Source organism: Carettochelys insculpta, chromosome 1 (assembly GCF_033958435.1).
Source record: "Carettochelys insculpta isolate YL-2023 chromosome 1, ASM3395843v1, whole genome shotgun sequence".
Lineage (NCBI taxonomy): Eukaryota > Metazoa > Chordata > Testudines > Carettochelyidae > Carettochelys > Carettochelys insculpta.
In genome coordinates, this window is record NC_134137.1 from 275,934,827 (window position 1) to 275,953,690 (window position 18,864).

Here is an 18,864-nt window from a genome sequence, read left to right on the forward strand (position 1 = left end):
GACTTTAGTGGATACCACATAGGAGACCTGGGTTCTGTTCCTAACTTTGCTGTTGGCTTTCTTAAGTGACTCTGAGCAAGTTTTCACCTCTCTGTGCCTGCATTTCTCATCTGTAAAGTGCATTTTGCAAAGGTATGTCCAGCTTCTGTGTTGTGGAATCCCCTGAAAGCCCAGAAGACTGGAATCTTCAGTGCAGAAGCCAGACATACCTCTTTTCCACCATCACACTTAAATGGACTTTAAAGAAGTATGTCTGTAAGTATTTATTGAACACTCTTTGGATGTTACAAAGTCTGTCAGAAGAGACAGGATTTCAGCATTTAAGAGCACAGTTTTCTTTAGTGACATTTTGATTGCTGTGCAATGGCTTAGGAGTGTGTGTGGAAAATGTGAATACATTTAGACACTTTTATTTCTCAAGGTGTTTGAAGAACTGCTGCTTGATGCGGATTGGAGTGTAAATGCTGGAAGCTGGATGTGGCTTTCCTGTAGCTCATTTTTTCAGCAGTTTTTTCACTGCTACTGTCCTGTTGGTTTTGGTAGAAGAACTGATCCTAATGGCGACTACATCAGGTAATTTGACATAAATATTGTAAATCCATCGTTGAAGTTGCCTGAACTTTAAACAGCTATGTTTCACACAATACATTTTTTTTCTTTTAAAGGCGTTATTTGCCTATCCTTAGAGGTTTCCCAGCAAAATATATATATGATCCTTGGAATGCCCCAGAGAGTATCCAGAAGGCTGCAAAATGTGTAATAGGAGTTAATTATCCTAAACCAATGGTAAATCATGCAGAGGCAAGCCGCCTGAATATTGAGAGAATGAAACAAATCTACCAGCAGCTTTCACGGTACAGAGGATTAGGTATGACTGTAGCATACGTCATATGTTTATTTGAAGGTTTTGTTTCCCCTTCAAGCTTTGAAACCTATTCTGTGGCCATAGGGGCCAGATGGGAGCCCAGTGTCAGTGGTAGCTCTCTTAACCAAGTAAAGTAGACTAAAAGAGCTGTGAACCTCACTGTGACACTTGCCTTTTCCCTCTCCCTCCCCTCTTCATATTCCGTTTCAATGCATCTGGTCTCTATCTGCCAAAGCAGTTAGTCCCAAAGTTTCTTGTCATCTCTAGTGCATCAGATATTTTTGTATAGATGGAACTTTTTCATGAAAAAGTTATAATGGGAAAAGTCTTGCAACTTTAGTTATACAATACTGTTCACAAACAGAGGGGTTAATCTTGCGAAATTAACTTTAACCCTTTGTTTACATTCTTTCATGCACATTTGCCTGTTACATCTGCCTGTCTAAATAATGTCTCTATTCCTGTAATGCATAGATGTCTTTTGCACTAAAATGTACCATATATAATATATGCAATTCAAATTTATTGCAAAAATACTGATTTTTTGATAAGTGAGGTAATTATAACCTAAAAGTACTTGGGCAGATATCCTAATTTACAGTAGAGAGAAAATTAATTCTCCATACTAATAGAGTTAAACTATTAAAAAAAACTGGTGGGAGCCAAGTGAAGATAAATACAAAGGGAAATATATTTCCTTGCCTCAATATTGTTGGCAGTAAATTTTGTTTCCTTGATTAGGTCTTCTTGCAACAGTGCCTTCTAACCCAAATGGAAATGGAAATGGTGGCCTGATGGGGTATTCACCAGGAGAAAGCATATCTGGATGTAATAGTGCAGGTGGTAAGTAAAATCTCCTATTCTGATGAAAGTATTGGAAATGAGAAGCTGCACAGATTCGTTAAGTGAGCTCCACAGCCATCCTCACAAAAACAGTATTTTCTGGAAACTGCTCTTAAGAATATTTTCAGATCCTCTCTTCCACTGAGACTAATATTTGTATGCTCATATAAATGCTGATAAGGCCACTCACCTGAAAAATAAGTATATTCAGTATAAGGAAGTAAAACTTAGGAATGTTCTAACCAGTGCCTTTTTTGTTTTCTAAAAAAGGTGCTGATACTTAGTCGGTTCCCCACTCCCTCCCCTCAGCCAATCCCAGGTCTGGGGTTGCTGAGGTGCTGGTGCTCGGCAAGTACTGGCACAAAAAAAGCACTGGTTTTAACCCTTGTAAAAGTTTTAATGCGTTTTAAGCAATTTTCCAATATGTTTGAACATGTATTTGCCTCCTTTTATGTGTGGTGACAGTGATAACATAACAAATTAAATCAGATGACAAACTCTTCGAGGCAAGGCCTGGTTTTGCTATAATGTATTTGTATTCTGCTACCAAGTACTCTGGGACTGGATATTCTTGGCACCACCACTATACGCATGATGGCAAAATACCCCAGATATGTCTACAATAGAATCATAGGGCTGGAAGGGACATCAGGGCTACGTCTACACGTGCCCCAAACTTCGAAATGGCCATGCAAATGGCCATTTCGAAGTTTACTAATGAAGCGCTGACATGCATATTCAGCGCTTCATTAGCATGCGGGCGGCAGCGGCGCTTCGAAATTGACGAGCCTTGCCGCCGCGCGGCGCGTCCAGACGGGGCTCCTTTTCGAAAGGACGCCACCTTCTTCGAAGTCCCGTTATTCCCGTGAGCTCATGGGAATAAGGGGACTTCGAAGAAGGTGGCGTCCTTTCGAAAAGGAGCCCCGTCTGGACGCGCCGCGCGGCGGCAAGGCTCGTCAATTTCGAAGCGCCGCTGCCGCCCGCATGCTAATGAAGCGCTGAATATGCATGTCAGCGCTTCATTAGTAAACTTCGAAATGGCTATTTCCATGGCCATTTCGAAGTTTGGGGCACGTGTAGACACAGCCCAGGAGGTCATCTGGTCCAGCCCCCTACCCAAAGCAGGATCAACACCCACTAAGTCATCCCAGCCAGGACTTTGTCAGTCCAGGACTTAGAAACCTCGAGGGATGGAGAATCCACCACCTCTCTAGGCAACACATTCCAGTGCTTCACCACCCTCCTGGTGAACTACTTTTTCCTAATATCTAACCTATACCTCTCCCTCCAACTTCAGACCATTGCTCCTTGTTCTGCCATCTGACACCACTGAGAACAGTTTCTCACCCTTTTCTTTAGAGCTCCCCTTCAGGAAGTTGAAGGCTGCTATTAAATCACCCCTAAGTCTTTTCTTCCATAAAATGCTCCTCCTAATGCACCCTAATATGCCATTAGCCTTCTTGGCTACAAGGGCACACTGTTTACTCCATATCCAGCCTTTTATCCAGCATAACCCCTAGGTCCGTTTCCGTCATACTGCTGCTGAGCCAGTCAGTCCCCAGCCTATAACAATGCTTGGGATTCTTCCGCCCCAGGTGCAGGACTCTACACTTCTCCTTTATGAACCATATCAGATTTCTTTTGGCCCAGTCCTCCAATTTATCCAGGTCCCTCTGGATTCTCTCTACCCTCCAAACGTATCTGCCTTTCCCCCTAGTTTTGTGTCATCTGCAAACTTGCTGAGGGTGCAAACCAGTCCCTCATCCAGGTTGCTAATAAAGATGTTGAACAACACTGGCCCCAGAACTGAGCCTTGTGGCACTCCGCTCGAAACAGATCGCCATCCAGATATTGAGCCATTGACCACTACCCGTTGGGCCCAACGGTCAAGCCAGCTTTCTATCCATCTTTATAGTCCAAGGATCCAATCCATATTTCCTTAATTTATGAGCAAGAATGTTGTAGGAGACGGTATCAAAAGCTGAAGTCAAGATATATCGCATCCACTGACTTCCCCATGTCTACAGAGCCTGTTACCTCGACATGGAAGCTAATCAGATTGGTCAGGCAGGACTTGCCCCGAGTGAATCCATGTTGGCTACTTTTGATCACTTTCCCCTTTTCCAAGTGCTCCAAAATGGATTCCTTGAGGATTCCCTCCATTATTTTCCCAGGGATTGAGGTAAGGCTGACGGGTCTGTAGTACCTTGGATTCTCCTTCTTTCCTTTTTTAAAGATGGGTACTCCGTTTGCCTTTTTCCAGTCATCCGGTGTCTCCCCCGATCTCCAAGAGTCTTCAAAGATAATCGCCAAAGGTTCAGCAATGACCTCTGCCAATTCCCTCAGTACCCTGGGGTGCGTTAAATCCAGACCCATGGATTTTTATGCATCTAGTTTTTCTAGATAGCTCAGAACTTGTTCCTTCCCTACAGATGGCTGCCCTCCACCTTCCCATACTGCATTATCTAGGACCGTCGTGTGGGAGTTGACTTTGTCAGTGAAGACTGAGGCAGAAAAGCATTGAGTACTTCAGCTTTTCCTACAATACCTAACGTGTAGTTTTTAGTTAAATATTTCTCATTAAAACCTAACTTAATGAACGCTTGTAGGCTATGCACATATGTTTGTGTGTTACGTACATAATATAGGGAGTACAGATTTTAAAAAATGCTCTGAAACTTAAAAAGCAAAAGCAAAACTTTCAAAGGGGCTTCAGTCCAGTTTACAAAATTGAGGTTATAGTTTTACTTTATCAAATTATTATGTGCATAAACTGCATTTGTACTTTTCATGTCAGGAATTTGAGTCTCAGTTCCATGACTGATGCACAGAGATCTGAATTTTGTTAGAGCAAATCCTTGGACAGACAAAAATGTTCCCATGACTTTGCAGGCTGTACTTAAAAAAAGCTTCAAAAATTAGATCTTGCTCTCTAGTTTCAGAATGCAGTATTCAGTAATTCCCATTGTAAGTATGTATTTTAAACAATTAGACTTTCAGACATTAGAGAGATTTATTAAATGTTCCATCTGTGCTGTATTCTATGCTGAATATAAAAAAAAATACTATTTTTTTTTTCCAGGATCTCAAATGGGAAGCAATGATTGTCACACCGTGAGTGCTCAGACATGCACAATTGGAGACTCACATGCAGGATCAAGTGGAATTCAGCAGCATGGTATTACTTAGCAAATAAAATGTGTTCAGAGAGGTTCTTGCAATTTTTGAATTTGTTAAAATCCTAAAAACATCTGATTTCCCTCTCTGCCCAGTGACAGCAGAATTCTAAAATTGAGCTTTGCTCACTTTTTGTTGAAACACACACGTGTAATGATCATTTAGCATGACCTTAACTTGTGATCTGAAATAGGAACAGCTCTGTCTCCAGAATCAAGTTGAGGACGGTAGTAGCTTTGTTTTGAGGGTAAGTGTACGGGTTTGTTTAGTTTGGAAAAAAGAAGATTAAGTGGGGACATGATAGCAGTTTTCAAGTATGTAAAAGGGTGTCATAAGGAGGAGGGAGAAAACTTGCTCTTCATGGCCTCTGAGGATAGAACAAGAAGCAATGGGCTTAAACTGCAGCGAGGGAGGTTTAGGCTGGACATTAGGAAAAAGTTTCTAACTGTCAGGGTGGTCAAACACTGGAATAAATTGCCTAGGGAGGTTGTGGAATCTCTGTCTCTGGAGATATTTAAGAACAGGTTAGATAAATGTCTATAGGGATCGTCTAGACGGTACTTGGTCCTGCCATTGGGGCAGGGGGCTGGGCTCGATGGCCTCTCGAGGTCCCATCCAGTCCTCGCATTCTATGATTCTGTGATATTTTTACAATAGTCTTTGAAAGGACACCAGCAAAGAAATTAAAGGCCTGTTCTTGTCTTTTGTTACAAATAATACCTATAATTACTACAACTCAAGGAGCTTGGAGGAAATAAAATTTGTTTACTTTGTGCATTTGACAGCAGTTTGTGTAGAGTCAATTTTCTTTCCAATATAGACACAGCTTCTGCTGTTCGTATGTGTGAACAGGCAGGAGAAATATTTTTTTTAAAGAGCTAGAAGTCTTTAAAACACTTCCTGTGAAACAGGTGTCCACGTGGCAGTTATTACTTGAGTTGGCCTCCCACTGCAATCTCAATAGAGATTAAGGGTTGACAAAACAGACATGAAGACAGGACTTAATTCTCACTCCTTACAGGTCTCCCAAACATGGTTGAAGCAAATGTTTGGCAGAACAGGAAAACTTGCTCTTGCTTTTTGCTGTACATACTCTGTTGTTTGACGATTCTTACCTTGAGGGCTGTCAGGCAATTTAAGCGAACCAGTAAATTCTGGTTCATAACTGAGGCTCCTAGGTACTTTAATAATACAAATAGTGACTGATGGGGTAATGAAACAATAGATTAAATTTGCTTTCATCTTTTCCCAGTTCAGTTGTGCTGTTTACTCGTGTTATCTTAATTGATAGTATAAAAGATAAAGTGGCTGGACGGTATCAGAATTATGGTTTGTAGCAGTTAGGAAAGCTAGGGTTGTTTGTGTGTGTTGTGAATAAGTGGTCTTGAGAGAACTTATTAGTATGAGAATTTTTCTGCAAACAAAAATGACCTCTGGCAGATTTCTCTGCATTTGAGAGCTGAGTGTTTGGCTCCCCTTGTTCACCCCAAAGGTTTATGGGTGCAAATATATAACTGATAAATAAAGGGGAAACACACAAATGATTTTAAGTAAATGTTTACTGTACTTTAACAGGACAAAGCAGCAGTGGGTCTGTCCCACGAAAGCTCATCACTGAATAAATCATTTTGTTAGTCTTTAAGGTGCTACATATCTACTGCTTTGTTTTGTTGGAGCACAGACTAACACAGCTACCTCTTGTACTTTAACAGGTTATTATCAAGGGAGCAGTATTTTACATTATGCCCATGGAGACAATCAGCAATCATATTTACTGCAACAAGGTGACTTGCATTTTAAAAAAATGTCATTTGGATACATAACAAGCAAAATAGCGTCTCAAGTTAGGTATTGATTTAATTTTACAGGAAGAGCAGGAAGTACTGGCATCAGCACTGGGAAACGGCCAAATCCGGAAAAGGAAACTCAGAGTGTTGGGTCAAAAGTCCAGCGACAGAGCACTAATTAAATTGGTAAGAAATGAGAGTGCCAGAAATCTTGTCAATGAACTAAATTACTCTATGGCGTTTTGCATCCATTAGCATACAACACATATGCTGTGGCATGGTGTAAAGGAGAGGAAATATGCATAACTACTGACTAAAGATGACGGAAAAAACAGCACTTGCGCTGTGCTTCCTCTTGCGCACAGTTGTGGTGGGAGTAGGAAAACCAAAAAAGAATTTCTTTGAATGCTCACTCCTGTCTGTTGTCTATTATGGATGTGCATGTTTCTTAGACTAGAAAAGTTTTGCAGGCAGTGTCCTTAGTTCAGCACATGTGCCCCTGATTTTCTCATGCTCGGGTGCGAGTATACAAGGGGCTGGGAGGATTGACTGCCTCTTTGGTTCCTTCTTACTGCCACCTGGCCTATGTCTGGGTCTCCAGCGTTCAGAGCTGCCTCTTTCTCTTCTGCCTGATCTTTGAAACCTCTAAATATTTATATGTTTATTATCGGTTTTATTTTTAATGTTTTTAATAGGTGTATAAGTATAGCTAGTGAATAGTTAAACTCTCCTTCACCAGGGGTTTATGTGCATTCCAGTATGGAATTAGATTATGCCTCGATTATCTGGGTTTAAAAGCCACTTCTCCTATCTGGTCCATGATGACCAAGCGCACTGTCTATACTGCCTTGGGGAAGTGCCTGTCTCTTCCCGATAAAATATATGTCACTCCTTTCCTAGTTAGATTGCGCAAATGTGAGAATTCTATATTAAAAAGTGCCTCTGGAAAGACAACGAGCTCTCAGTCAGACCCAAGTCAGGGGAACCTTCTGTACATCAGCCAGAGTCATCTAGGAACCTACTTCCTACTGTAGGGCTTCATGAAGGGTGCCTGTAGGAGCCAGAGCATGCTCTCAAAAGCAGATTCCCCTTCTAAGTCTGTTTCAAAGGGGACAAGTTTCTCCCTGTTCAAATCCAGGAAGTCTTTGTGCCCAGCTTCAGAGTGCTTATCTCTGGGACTTAGGATGTCCTATGATTTAAAAAAAGGCACATAGAAGCAAAGCTATGCTGCTATGGGACTCTGCATTGGTACTGCCTTTGCTGGTGATACTGGACAGGTGAAGAGATCATGAATAACCAATAGCTATAAAGAGCACCATCAACCACCATTTATACCACCACAATGTCATATGCCCTCACCAAATAGGTTTGATTCTCTCTTCCCCCACTCCCACCCTAGAATATGCAGACTATGGGAGAAGTCTGTTCTTATCCTGCCTACTTGCCACCATTTTCTTTCAACTCAACTGCTGGCACCACTGATTGAGGTGGACTGGACATTCCCAGCGTCTGGGTAATCTAATCAGCTATAGCAGAGAAGCCATTTTGCCTCCTCCTGTCTTGACTGATTTCCCTCGGTGATCAAGAGCTTTCTTGAATCAGCCTTCTGTGCCCAAACCAGGACAGTCCTTTCAGGATGGGTAGTACTCTGTATGTTGGAGAGCTCCCCAATCTACCTGTCACCTTTCCTTATATCCCTTTTGCGGCTCATGGGACCCATGTGCATCATACCCAGGATCCCTGTGATTTAATAAGGAGTCATGCCACTCTCCAAAAGAGAAGCCATGGTTCCTTTCTGAACCTGCAGAATTTGTCATGCCAGTCACTAGAGACCACCTCTGTTGCTTGGAGGCTTGGGTCTAATTGGCATATACGTGAAGCAACACAGCACGAATACTATAGTGACAATTGTGGCCAAAGTGAGGTCCTTACTAATTACAGGGAAAGATACTAGACAAGCGTGTGTTGGGAGGGTTTCATTTCTTATTCCCCACATCCAGCAAGACAATGATTTTGGCTGCTTGTCTGCTTGACTGAGGGTCTCACATGGACCCTCAAACAGTGCAGGGCATCTGCCTGACTGGAGAAACCAGAATAAGTACAAATCTTCTGGGACTCCAGCCAATCTGGGAGTCTTGCAAAGCATTGCTTTAATTCCATACTTCATAATATTGGACAGTATAATAATTCCATGTAAATAAGCAAAGAGGAGCGAGATCCATCCACCTGTGTATAGAAGCAGACACTTTATGCAACTGATGTATCAAGAACCACATCTTATTGGTAGTGTACCTTCCAGGAATCCAGAATTCACTGCCAGAGTGCCTCAGCAGGCATTTTGTCATCCACGATGAGGTGGAAGTTGCACAGTTCAGTGGTGAACAACGTTTTCTTTCAGTGGGGAAACCTCCACTTGGGAAGCAAACAGGAAATGCAACATACACTGCTTCAGAAGAACTCAAGAAAACACCTACAGTGGAATGTGTGTATTCGCAGCACATCTGAAAGAAAAACAGCTAACATACAGCTAAGTAACCATTTTTTCCTGCTGTTTTAGACTATGCTCTTATTAAGACAACAGGTCTTTTCCTTAGTTCACTACAGGTTCACCTGGCCCAGTCAGATGTTACCCACCATCAAGTTGTTACTCAACCTTAACTTACCCATCAATATTTCAGAATTGTCTGATCAGAACCTTTCTTCTTATCAGGAAACCAACCCCCTCACTGAAACTTTAATTTAATACTGTCAGGCTACATCTACACTAGGCAGTTTTGTTGACAAAGCTGGGATTCTGGCCACAAAACACATGGAGCATCTACACACACAATGTGTTTTGTTGACAGTCTGTTCACAAAGCTCAGCAGTTTCGTCAGCGTTCTGCCTCTCTACGATAAGGAATAAAACTGTGTCAGCAGCTTCTGTGTAGATGCTCTTCGGGGCACGCTGGCAACAGACAGGGCCCCCGGTTCACTGGGCAGTCCTGTTTGCTGAGCTTCCAGTTGGCCATTCTGCTGAGAGAGGATCGGGCAGTCCCACAGTCTCTGTCGACAGAGTGAATCAACAGAGCGATCTGCTTTTATGTGTAGATGCTACCTGTTGACAGAAGGTTTGCCAGAAGATCCCTTGACAAAATGCCTAGTCTAGCCTCATGTTTCACTAAGCCACTCTTTGAACTGATAGCTATGTGTTCTGTGTCTTACTGGTAAATTAGTGGTTTCTTCCTCATTGCCATCAATTTAGTCAAAAAGATAGGTGAACTTGGGGTACTAATGGCTGTACATAGTATCCTAGAAGAACAAAATCTCTACATCCAACAGCTACATCCGCAGTTAATTCCTAAAATACTTCCATCATTTCACACAAACCAGTCAGTTCATTTATCTGCATTTGCAAAGCTCTTTGCCTTTAGTGAGGTGAGAAGACTTAATTCTTTCAACAAATGATGAGTGTGGTCATTTTATCTGCAGAGAACAAAACCAGAGAATTAACTTGACTGTTCATTTCCATAGTGGAGTGATTCTGAGGTCAAGATGTATCTTCTCAGTGGATCTCTGGTATCATACTCTTATCAGGTGGCACCTCACTAGGGTAGAGACTTGCTATGGAAGGGAAAAAGCAACTTCAGTAGCATCACTTTGTTTCCCTGTAACCTACATGGAGTTCCATCTACGCTTTCATGAGGTTCTTGGCCAGTCATTACTCTGTGGTCCACTACTCTGACATTGATCCATACTTTGGGCCATTGGTTCTACAAGCAGCTATACCATCTTTTGTTCTTGCACTAGCCTTCTTTCTGAGTACTTCATAGTGACCCACAGGGACCAGTGCTCAGAGAAGAAAGTGAAGTTACTTACCTTGTTGTATCAAGATCTCTTCAGGAAGTTGCCTCTATCTGTATTCCACTGCCCCCTCCTTTGCGTCTGCTTCACAGCTTGGCAAGGTTCATGATAGAGAAGAAACTGAAGAGGCAGTTGGTCTTTCCCACTCCTTATACTCTCAGAATAGAGCACAGGAAGAGAATATAGGGAGTAGGGAAGACCAACTGGCATACTACTATACAGGCATAGACACTGCTTAACAAAAAATCTCTGGTCTCAGGCGTATGCAGTGCATGCGCATACCCACAGTGGAATAGGCAGTGGCCATACATCTTGAACTCCCAGTCACAACAAGGAAAGTAATTTCCCTTTGTATCAGATTGGGCATTTATTTGGCCTTGTGGCTGTGGGACAGGGTTTCAGAAAGAAAAGCACTCCTTATGGGTATCCCGCGATCTGCATTTAAGGTTTGACTCCTCTTCAATTCTCGAATTCTGTATGGTTTCCAGGCCAAGCTCTTGGGGATCCACAGCATTTTTAATTTCTCTTGACTTGGAATAATAAAATGTGGTGAGTGTTTTTGGTTTCATTTGGTTGGGTTTTTTTTTTTTTTTTTTGGTTTTCGTGCTGTCACTGCCATGTGTGTGTTTTACACTTTCTGTTCCTTTGGTTCTTCCTCTGTTGCGGAGAATTTAGCTAAACATGAGCTATAACTGCAAGTTCATTTTTTTTTGACAGCAATATTTGTGTGTTTTCTGATGGTAAGATCTAATGCAACATACACCCAATGTTACTGTGTTGACACATCTTCACAAAGACATTGCAGTACATGGTTGAAACATTGTGCAGTGATTTCTTTGAGTCTGTCACAATATGTTAGTCTCTTCTGATTCTTTATCTCCATTGCGCTACTAGCCTCTTGAAGCATAGGGAATGGAACCTGGAGACTCTTATGCATTTGCTCAGCACTAGAATTTTACCCCCTGCTGTGTCGTGTGTAAAGTAGTATGAATGTGCTCCCCTGGTTCCATCTAAATTCACTCTTTGTGAAACTTCGTAAACTCTGAGGAACAATTTTGAATTGCTCGTGCTCTAGAGATGCAAATCAAAACCTAAACTCCCAGGCAGGGCATTACTAGTTTGAGAGTATAATTTCTGTTATCTGAAGGCATTAAATGACTACTGAGCTTCACTTGACTCTACATAATATTGCTTGTTCTCCAGTGTTGCAATCACAAGTGTGTTACAAAGAAAAAGATTCTTTTTTAGGAACTTTGACTCCAGTTGTAGAGCTGTCTAGAGGAGATACATAAATTCACATGGATCTGAAATGAGTACCTATTGAACAAATTAGTCTAACTAGTCATCATGTGTCCCAGTGGATGAACATGTACTTTAAGAAAGGAAACCTTTTTCTCCTGTCAAAATTAATGGACTGCGCATCAGAATGTATTTTTAATTATTATTGGAGTTGTCCAGGTATGTTGCTTTCACCAGTCTATACAGTTCTCTCCACCCTGATGTACCTTTTGGATTTCTTCCACAACTTGTCAACAAATTCCCCATCCTGCAATCTTTTGTGGTTATTTTTCTCATGGGCACAGTTACGCTTTTGGAAGACCTCACACAACATTTCTTAATATCTAAAATGTCAGTTTTCATTTTGTTTAAGGTGTATCATATGCTGTTCCTGGACTCTTACTGAAATGTCATTGTAAAATTGTAGTGAAATGTATTGTACACATCATAGTAATGTGGTAGGAAAGCTTCATATCATGTAAGTATGTGTATTGGCTAGTTTACTGTAAAAGATAATCAAATCATACCATTTGTATGATATGCTGAGGTCTGCAAGATACGGTAGATTCACTAAACGTAACAAACGTTGATTCTGTCAAATTGGAGAAGTACGTTACAGACGTCATGAAAAATATTCTTCGATTGATTACTTAATTTCTTTTTTCCTGAAGTGTTGGAAGAGAAGATGCTGCACAGAAAGTACTGAAGGCAAAAAATTTTTTTGCGCTGTATGGGAGCTGAAGAATTGTGCGAGTGCTTGTATTAAAACCACACCTTTTTCAGAAATTTGTTTCAAATATTCTGAATTGTTGTAAAGTTCAGTTTTTGGAATGTTTTTATTTCTAATTGGCATTTTTATGGTTTTTAACTTTTTAATGACTTTCATAAAGGACAAATTGAGATTTGTATATAAAGCATTTGGTGAGGAATTTGTTAACTTGAATGTAAATACAAACATTCATGTTTAGTGATAGTCTCATCAATATATTTTTGATATTTCATGTATGGTAACAGTAAAGACAGTACAGTAGTAATGGCTTTTCTGTAAAATAGAAACTATGTGGGCAGAAATTGGCAAGTATGGAGGTTTTTAGACTATTTTTAAAATGAACAGCATTTTAACCTCTGTATAATCCAAATTCTGTATATTTTCATAATGTCAGAGCTTAGGACTGTGTTTAATTAAAATACAGTAGAGTTGTAACCTGTATTAAATGCAGCTGTATATAAGTCACTTGCCATTTATTTCTGTCAAGAAGCTGTAAAATTGTTGTGTGTGTCTAGTCCTTGTATTTCTCATTGCCTTGTTCAGTTAAGCTAAAGTTACTCTATTTAATAAAAATATATCTACAGATGTACTGATTTTACTTCATTTTGTGTGTGAATGTGTACATGCACACACAGTATTTGTTGCTGCTCTGGTGATGATTACCCAGAAAAACTGTCTGGGGAAGAGGGGAAAAGATAATCTTCAGATTTAGAATGATTGCATGGCTTCCATTTTCACAACTTTTCATAGCAGCAGAACTAAAAACTGTCTGTAGAGGTTACTCATCTATAGAAATGATACATAAAATCTAATCATGAAAAGCCCATGTGACAGGAATGTAAGGCTGTAAAGTCTAGGTCCAGGTCTACGCATTGCCAGAAAGTCAATTTTAGATAAGCAGTTCCAGCTACAACAATTGCATAGTTGGACTTGACATATTAAAGATCGATCTTTTTCTGGCTGTCTGCACAGAGAGAGGTCAATGGGAGAAACTCTCCCATCAACTTCCTTTACTCCTCATGAAAATGAGGAGTCCCACAGCCAATTGTAGAGCCCTGATAGTTTGATTTAGTACATCTCCACTCAGCATGCTAAATCAAACCCCGGAATATTAAATTGTTCAGGATCAATCTGCCAGTAAGTGTAGACATACCCTAGGATCTAGCATTAGGAAATGTTAGAATTAAGATTTCCTTTTTCAATCTTAATTCAGCCCCCTTGGGCACATTGCTTACTATTTTTTCCAGGGGAGTGGTGTTAGTCTGTAGCTTCACAAGTAGCAAGCAGTCTTTACGCTATGTCTAGACTGTGATTGCTATTTCGGCGTACAAATGTATCCCAAAATAGGAACTCCTTGGCTTTTCTCCGTGCTCAAAATAGTGCAGCTATTCCAAGTATGCCGTTCTGTTCCCACTACCCCTTGTCGTGAGAGGGTAGCAGAAACTTCACATCTCACAGAGCTGGAATGGACTTTGGGAGGTCATGGAGTCCAGTCCCCTTCCCTTTTGGCTGGGCCAAGCAGTATCCCCCATTTTTTTTTTTTTTTTTTTTTTTTTTTTAAATCTGTTTGCCCTAGGTCCCTAAATGTTCCCCTCAAGGATTGAACTGACAACCCTGGGTTTAGCAGGCCAGTGCTCAAACCACTCAAAATAAGGTAACTTGAAATAATTTACACAATGCAAACTGCATAAATTATTTTGAGTTAGACATGCAGACTAGACATAGTCTTAGAGACTAACAAATTTATTAGGCTGTGAGCTTTCATGGGTTAGGGTTTTTCATCAGAAGTGGGTCTTACCCATGAAAGTTCGTGACTTCATAAATTTGTTAGTCTTTGGTAACTTTTTTCCACATGACTCCAGTCCTACCTCATTCGCTGGATGCTTTAGATGTAGATGCCTTGCTATGTGTCTTCTGTGTTTCACTTACAAGTAAGTGTCACACAGTAACCTAGCAGACAGCTTTTTCCTTACTGTGATGTTAGCTCTTCTGCAGCCCTGTTGATTTCTGCAAATCCACTCAATACTTTGCCTTGGTCTGACATTTTCTGGGACAGCTTTGAAGATTAGAAAAATTCCAAGGACATAAGGATCCCAGGAAGAACAGCCTGAATTGTTACATTTTATATATGCAGGAAGGTCAGTTTTCTGTTTTGATGGCTAAGCTAAATAAATTATTATTTGATTTGCTGAGACTTGTTCTTAGCAGCATCTTTTCAGATGACATTTAGTCATAAACATTTGCTCTCTAGCATTGTGTGTCAACTTGAAGTTATAAATTCAACCCAAACATGTATCCTCCTCTTCTGTGCAGTGACATTCATGTTTTGGGTAGAGCGAGAAAATCTAATTAAAAGTACCACTTGTTTTTTATGCTGTGTTATTTTTGTCCATGGAATCACCTGTTGTTTGAAGTGCAGAGTGCTTGAGAGTTCTTCAAGGGAATTACTGAGCCCTAAAATAGGAAGCAAGATGCGAGGCGTTTTTCCTAAATTAGGTCAAGCAGATTATAACAGTTTGCTAGTGAAGCACACATCCACCATTTTTGTGCTCTAAAACTGGAAGAGCATAAAATGAGTGTGAAATGTTTTTAAAACATCTTTCTATGTTAAAACAGTCTTGCTGGAAGCTACTATGCACCAGTCATACTTTACAGCATATACTACCATGCAAGCATTCTGCAGCCTAGCAGCACCACTGTCTCCCATATTTTGGACATCTGGGCTGCTCTCCTATTTCTGGAACTCAACAAGGTGGATCAGCATTTTGGTGCTGCACATGGTAGCCCTTCCCCCTTTCTTTGCGGTTGCTTCCAGTTTCTCTTCCTCCACACCAACAGCAGCCAATGGTGTATTCTGTTGCTTCTGCCCTTATACCTTCTGCTTCATCTTTTCTGCCTTCGGTATTTCTGGAGCACAGTGAAATGAGGTTCCCTCCTGGAAGGCAAACCAAGGCATTTACAAGATGACAGGTGCTTTGCAGGTATTTGTGATGGAAACAGGGTTGGAGAAGCTTGGGCTATACTTGTGTCAGCTTTGATGGCAGCCTTATATCAAACCAGTGAACTTATTGTAGCAACATAATACATAGTCATTGGCATTGTTTGGTAATCTGAGCACAGGAGATTTGGGTTGATAATCCTAAGGATTTCGGTGTGCTCAAAAAAACCATTTTGGCATTGTATGGAGGCAGGCCAAAGTGATATGTGGGCTTAGGAAGGATAGTGACAGGAATACAAATTCCACATTCAGTAGTGTGGAATTCAGGTGCTACCTTGGAAAAGAGTCCCAGAGAAATCCAAAGCCCCAGGAGTGGTACTCTGTACCTCAGGGGAATGCCCTGTAACCCATAAACTCCTCATTTATGTATAATTGTGATATTGCCATGTAAGGTATCGGGAATGATTGTGATCTGCTGAAAAGTCACTATTCTGTCTAAATATATGCACGATAAAGTAGGGTGTTAGTTACTGCTAGACCCAAATAAGTGAACAGGGCAGTCAAGCAAGCAGTTATGCAGACTCAAGGCATATCCATACTACAGGGGAAGGTCAAAATAAGTAATTTTCAGCTACATTAGCTACAGCTGAAGTACCTTAATTTGGGCTTCTACACCATCTCCACTAAGGGAGGTTGACAGGGGCATGCCCGTTGACTTCCTTACTCCTAATGATGGGGAGGAGTACTGGAGTTGACGAGGTGTCCTGTAAATTTGATTTAGTGCTGCCCCACTAAACATGCTAAATCAAACTTGGGAAGATCAACCACTACAGGGTTGAACTTCCTCGTAGTGTAGCTGTACCCTCAGTAAAAAGATCCACACGGACCTATTTGCACTGTATCTTGAACCTTTTCTGCTTGCTGGGTGATGCATGCTATGAGCTTTGACAGGTTGTGCCCATATATCTTTTATCTGTCAGGGAGCAGGCCCCTCCCTAGGATGGAGTGAGATTCCCCTTTCTGACTCATCATCCGAGGCCAGACTTTCAGGCAGATGGGCTCAGCTCTCGCTATCCACAATAGAACTGAGAATCAAGATGTCTCTAAGTATGGGACAGCTAGGATAATCAAACCTTAGTGTGTCAAATTTTGCCCAGGGTGTTCTACCACTGGGATTGCTGGAGAAGCTTGCAAGTGCCCTTGTGAATGAAGAAAGCATCCCTCTGCAGCATGATCCTGTCTCAGAGCTGTGAGCAGCCAACCAATAGCATTATATTCCAGTGAATGGCCTCTGCAGAGTCAATTTTAGTCTGCTGGCTGTCAGCTCTGGCAGCTGTCAAATTTGACTTCATGGTCACTGCGTGGTGGAGGGAAAGAGAGATGCCTTCATTCTGACTGAACTTAGGTTGGTTCAGACTGTGTCCCCTCACGATTGTGGAGTGGGTTGCTCAAATGGTGGCCTCCCTAGTGATCAAGTAAGGCACAGTTCTGTGGAAGTCATTCCAGGGTGAATTAAGATAAGCTGAATTCAGGCCACTTTAATTCTCAGTGTTAGAGTCCCTACACAATTTAATGCGGTTTAACTAATCAACTTTACATTCATATCTTTGGTTAATTCAGATTAAATTTCCTGACTGTTCCTATTTACTCCCTGTTTTGCTATTAGGCAGGATCAAAGTACCCGAAAGACATATGGGCCAATTCTAAGGCAGCGTTCCTGGCATACTTGAGGAATACTTGTCACTGAGCTTTGTACTGCAGCCACGGGGAACTCCAGCCATGTTTTCTCTCAGAACTGCAGTAATTAGGAACCAGGTCAGATGCCCATTTTGAGATGCAGTTCTCTTGGAGGCAGGGGGAGGGGTAGATTTTGGCAGTTCTCAATAGATATGTTGCTATATAACAGATATAGTAGGTGGCACTGGTGGTGCTGCTTATTAAAGTTGCCCAGTATTTATTATTCTAGGACACTGTTTTCAATTGCTTATAATTTTGCTGCACCCCAAACCTTTTGAGTTAAAATGTTCCATGCTAAGTCTCTGCCTCAGGCTAAACTGTGTTTGTTTCAAACCTGCTTTTTCTACAGCTTTTATACCAGTAGATGGTGCACTAAGCGTTGAATTACTATGTTTTCCTGAGTATCACTGCATAGCTGCCACATAATGGCTAAAAGCATTTGCAAGCAAAATAGGGAAAAGAGATTCACCAAATGCATCATCTTACAAACATAGCGTTCCATTCTCATGCGCCAGCTCATTGTGAGACTGATAGACAACACTATCCTATCTGTAGGGAGAGATTGTATTCACTGCAAATAGCCACTGAAAAGAGCATGCAAAATGCTACCTCCGTCTGTAATGGAAATTAAGTATAAGATTGCCATTGAGTGAAACCTTTATTTATGAGAACAATGACTCACAGGCCATCAGGATCCCTTGCTCAGAGTTGGGAGAAAGAATGGGCATGGAAAAAAATCTGGTTATGCACTACAATCTCAAAAACAGATATTGTGCATTTTAAAATCAGCCTTCCACTGTTGGTCCCGTCACATTCTGAGGGAGTTACCCTGAAGCCAACAACCTGTGACAGTCAGGTCCATTGTCCTTGCAACTGACACAGGCAAAAGGTTTTCTATCATTGAGGCAAAAAATGACCAATGAAACCCTGCAAAAGGGTCAATTAGAATGTTTCATGTTGATGACATATGTAAAACTGGTACCTAAAACATTCAAACATTGTGAAAAACAGCTAATGCCGTCCTCCTCACCCAGCAGTTGAAAAGTCTGAACATAGATAATTGTGCTGGCCAGGAAATGGTGACAATAAGGTTGAGGACCATACATTTTTGTTCTCATGCCATCTCAATGGATTACTCCAGCGAGGGCTACCCATTACACTTTCACCCTGTTCCCAGTGGGCATTGTAGGGCTGCTGGGTGATTAATAAGTGATTTAACATGATTCCTTGCCAGCTATATCTTCACAATGTATGGTCCCTCCATCACTAAAGCCAATGGTGCAGCTGCAGATAATTTCTGCTAACAACTATAATCAAGTCCTTAATGAAATTCTGTGAAGGGATGTCTTCATGATTCTGGGTGACTTTAATGTGCAGGTGGGAAAAGATAATGACAACAGAGCACGTACTCTCAGGAAGGTTGGTATGGGGCAGAAAAATAGGAACAGGCAGCAGTGGCTGGAATTTGCAGCTGACAGTGACACAGTGATCACTGATTCTTCTTCGAGTGTTCCCCGTGGGTGCTCCACAATAGGTGTCGGGCTCGCCCGGCACCGCAGATCGGAAATCTTCCAGCAGTTTCTCCTGGATTGCGCATGCGCTGGCGCGCGCCGCCCCACCATGCACCC

The 18,864-nt window shown here is 41.4% G+C and overlaps 1 protein-coding gene across 1 annotated transcript in view; it reads left to right on the top strand.

Moving 5' to 3' along the window:
* The window catches only part of CRY1 (cryptochrome circadian regulator 1), a 101,154-nt gene extending 88,556 nt beyond the window's left edge, over positions 1-12,598 (top strand). The window contains exons 8-14 of the mRNA XM_075008013.1: positions 422-573; positions 666-868; positions 1,607-1,708; positions 4,791-4,886; positions 6,598-6,669; positions 6,754-6,858; positions 12,464-12,598. Of these exons, the coding sequence (XP_074864114.1) occupies positions 422-573; positions 666-868; positions 1,607-1,708; positions 4,791-4,886; positions 6,598-6,669; positions 6,754-6,854 (726 nt within the window). The 3' untranslated portion in view covers positions 6,855-6,858; positions 12,464-12,598. The remainder of the gene's footprint in view (positions 1-421; positions 574-665; positions 869-1,606; positions 1,709-4,790; positions 4,887-6,597; positions 6,670-6,753; positions 6,859-12,463) is intronic.
* The last annotated feature ends 6,266 nt before the right edge of the window (positions 12,599-18,864 follow it).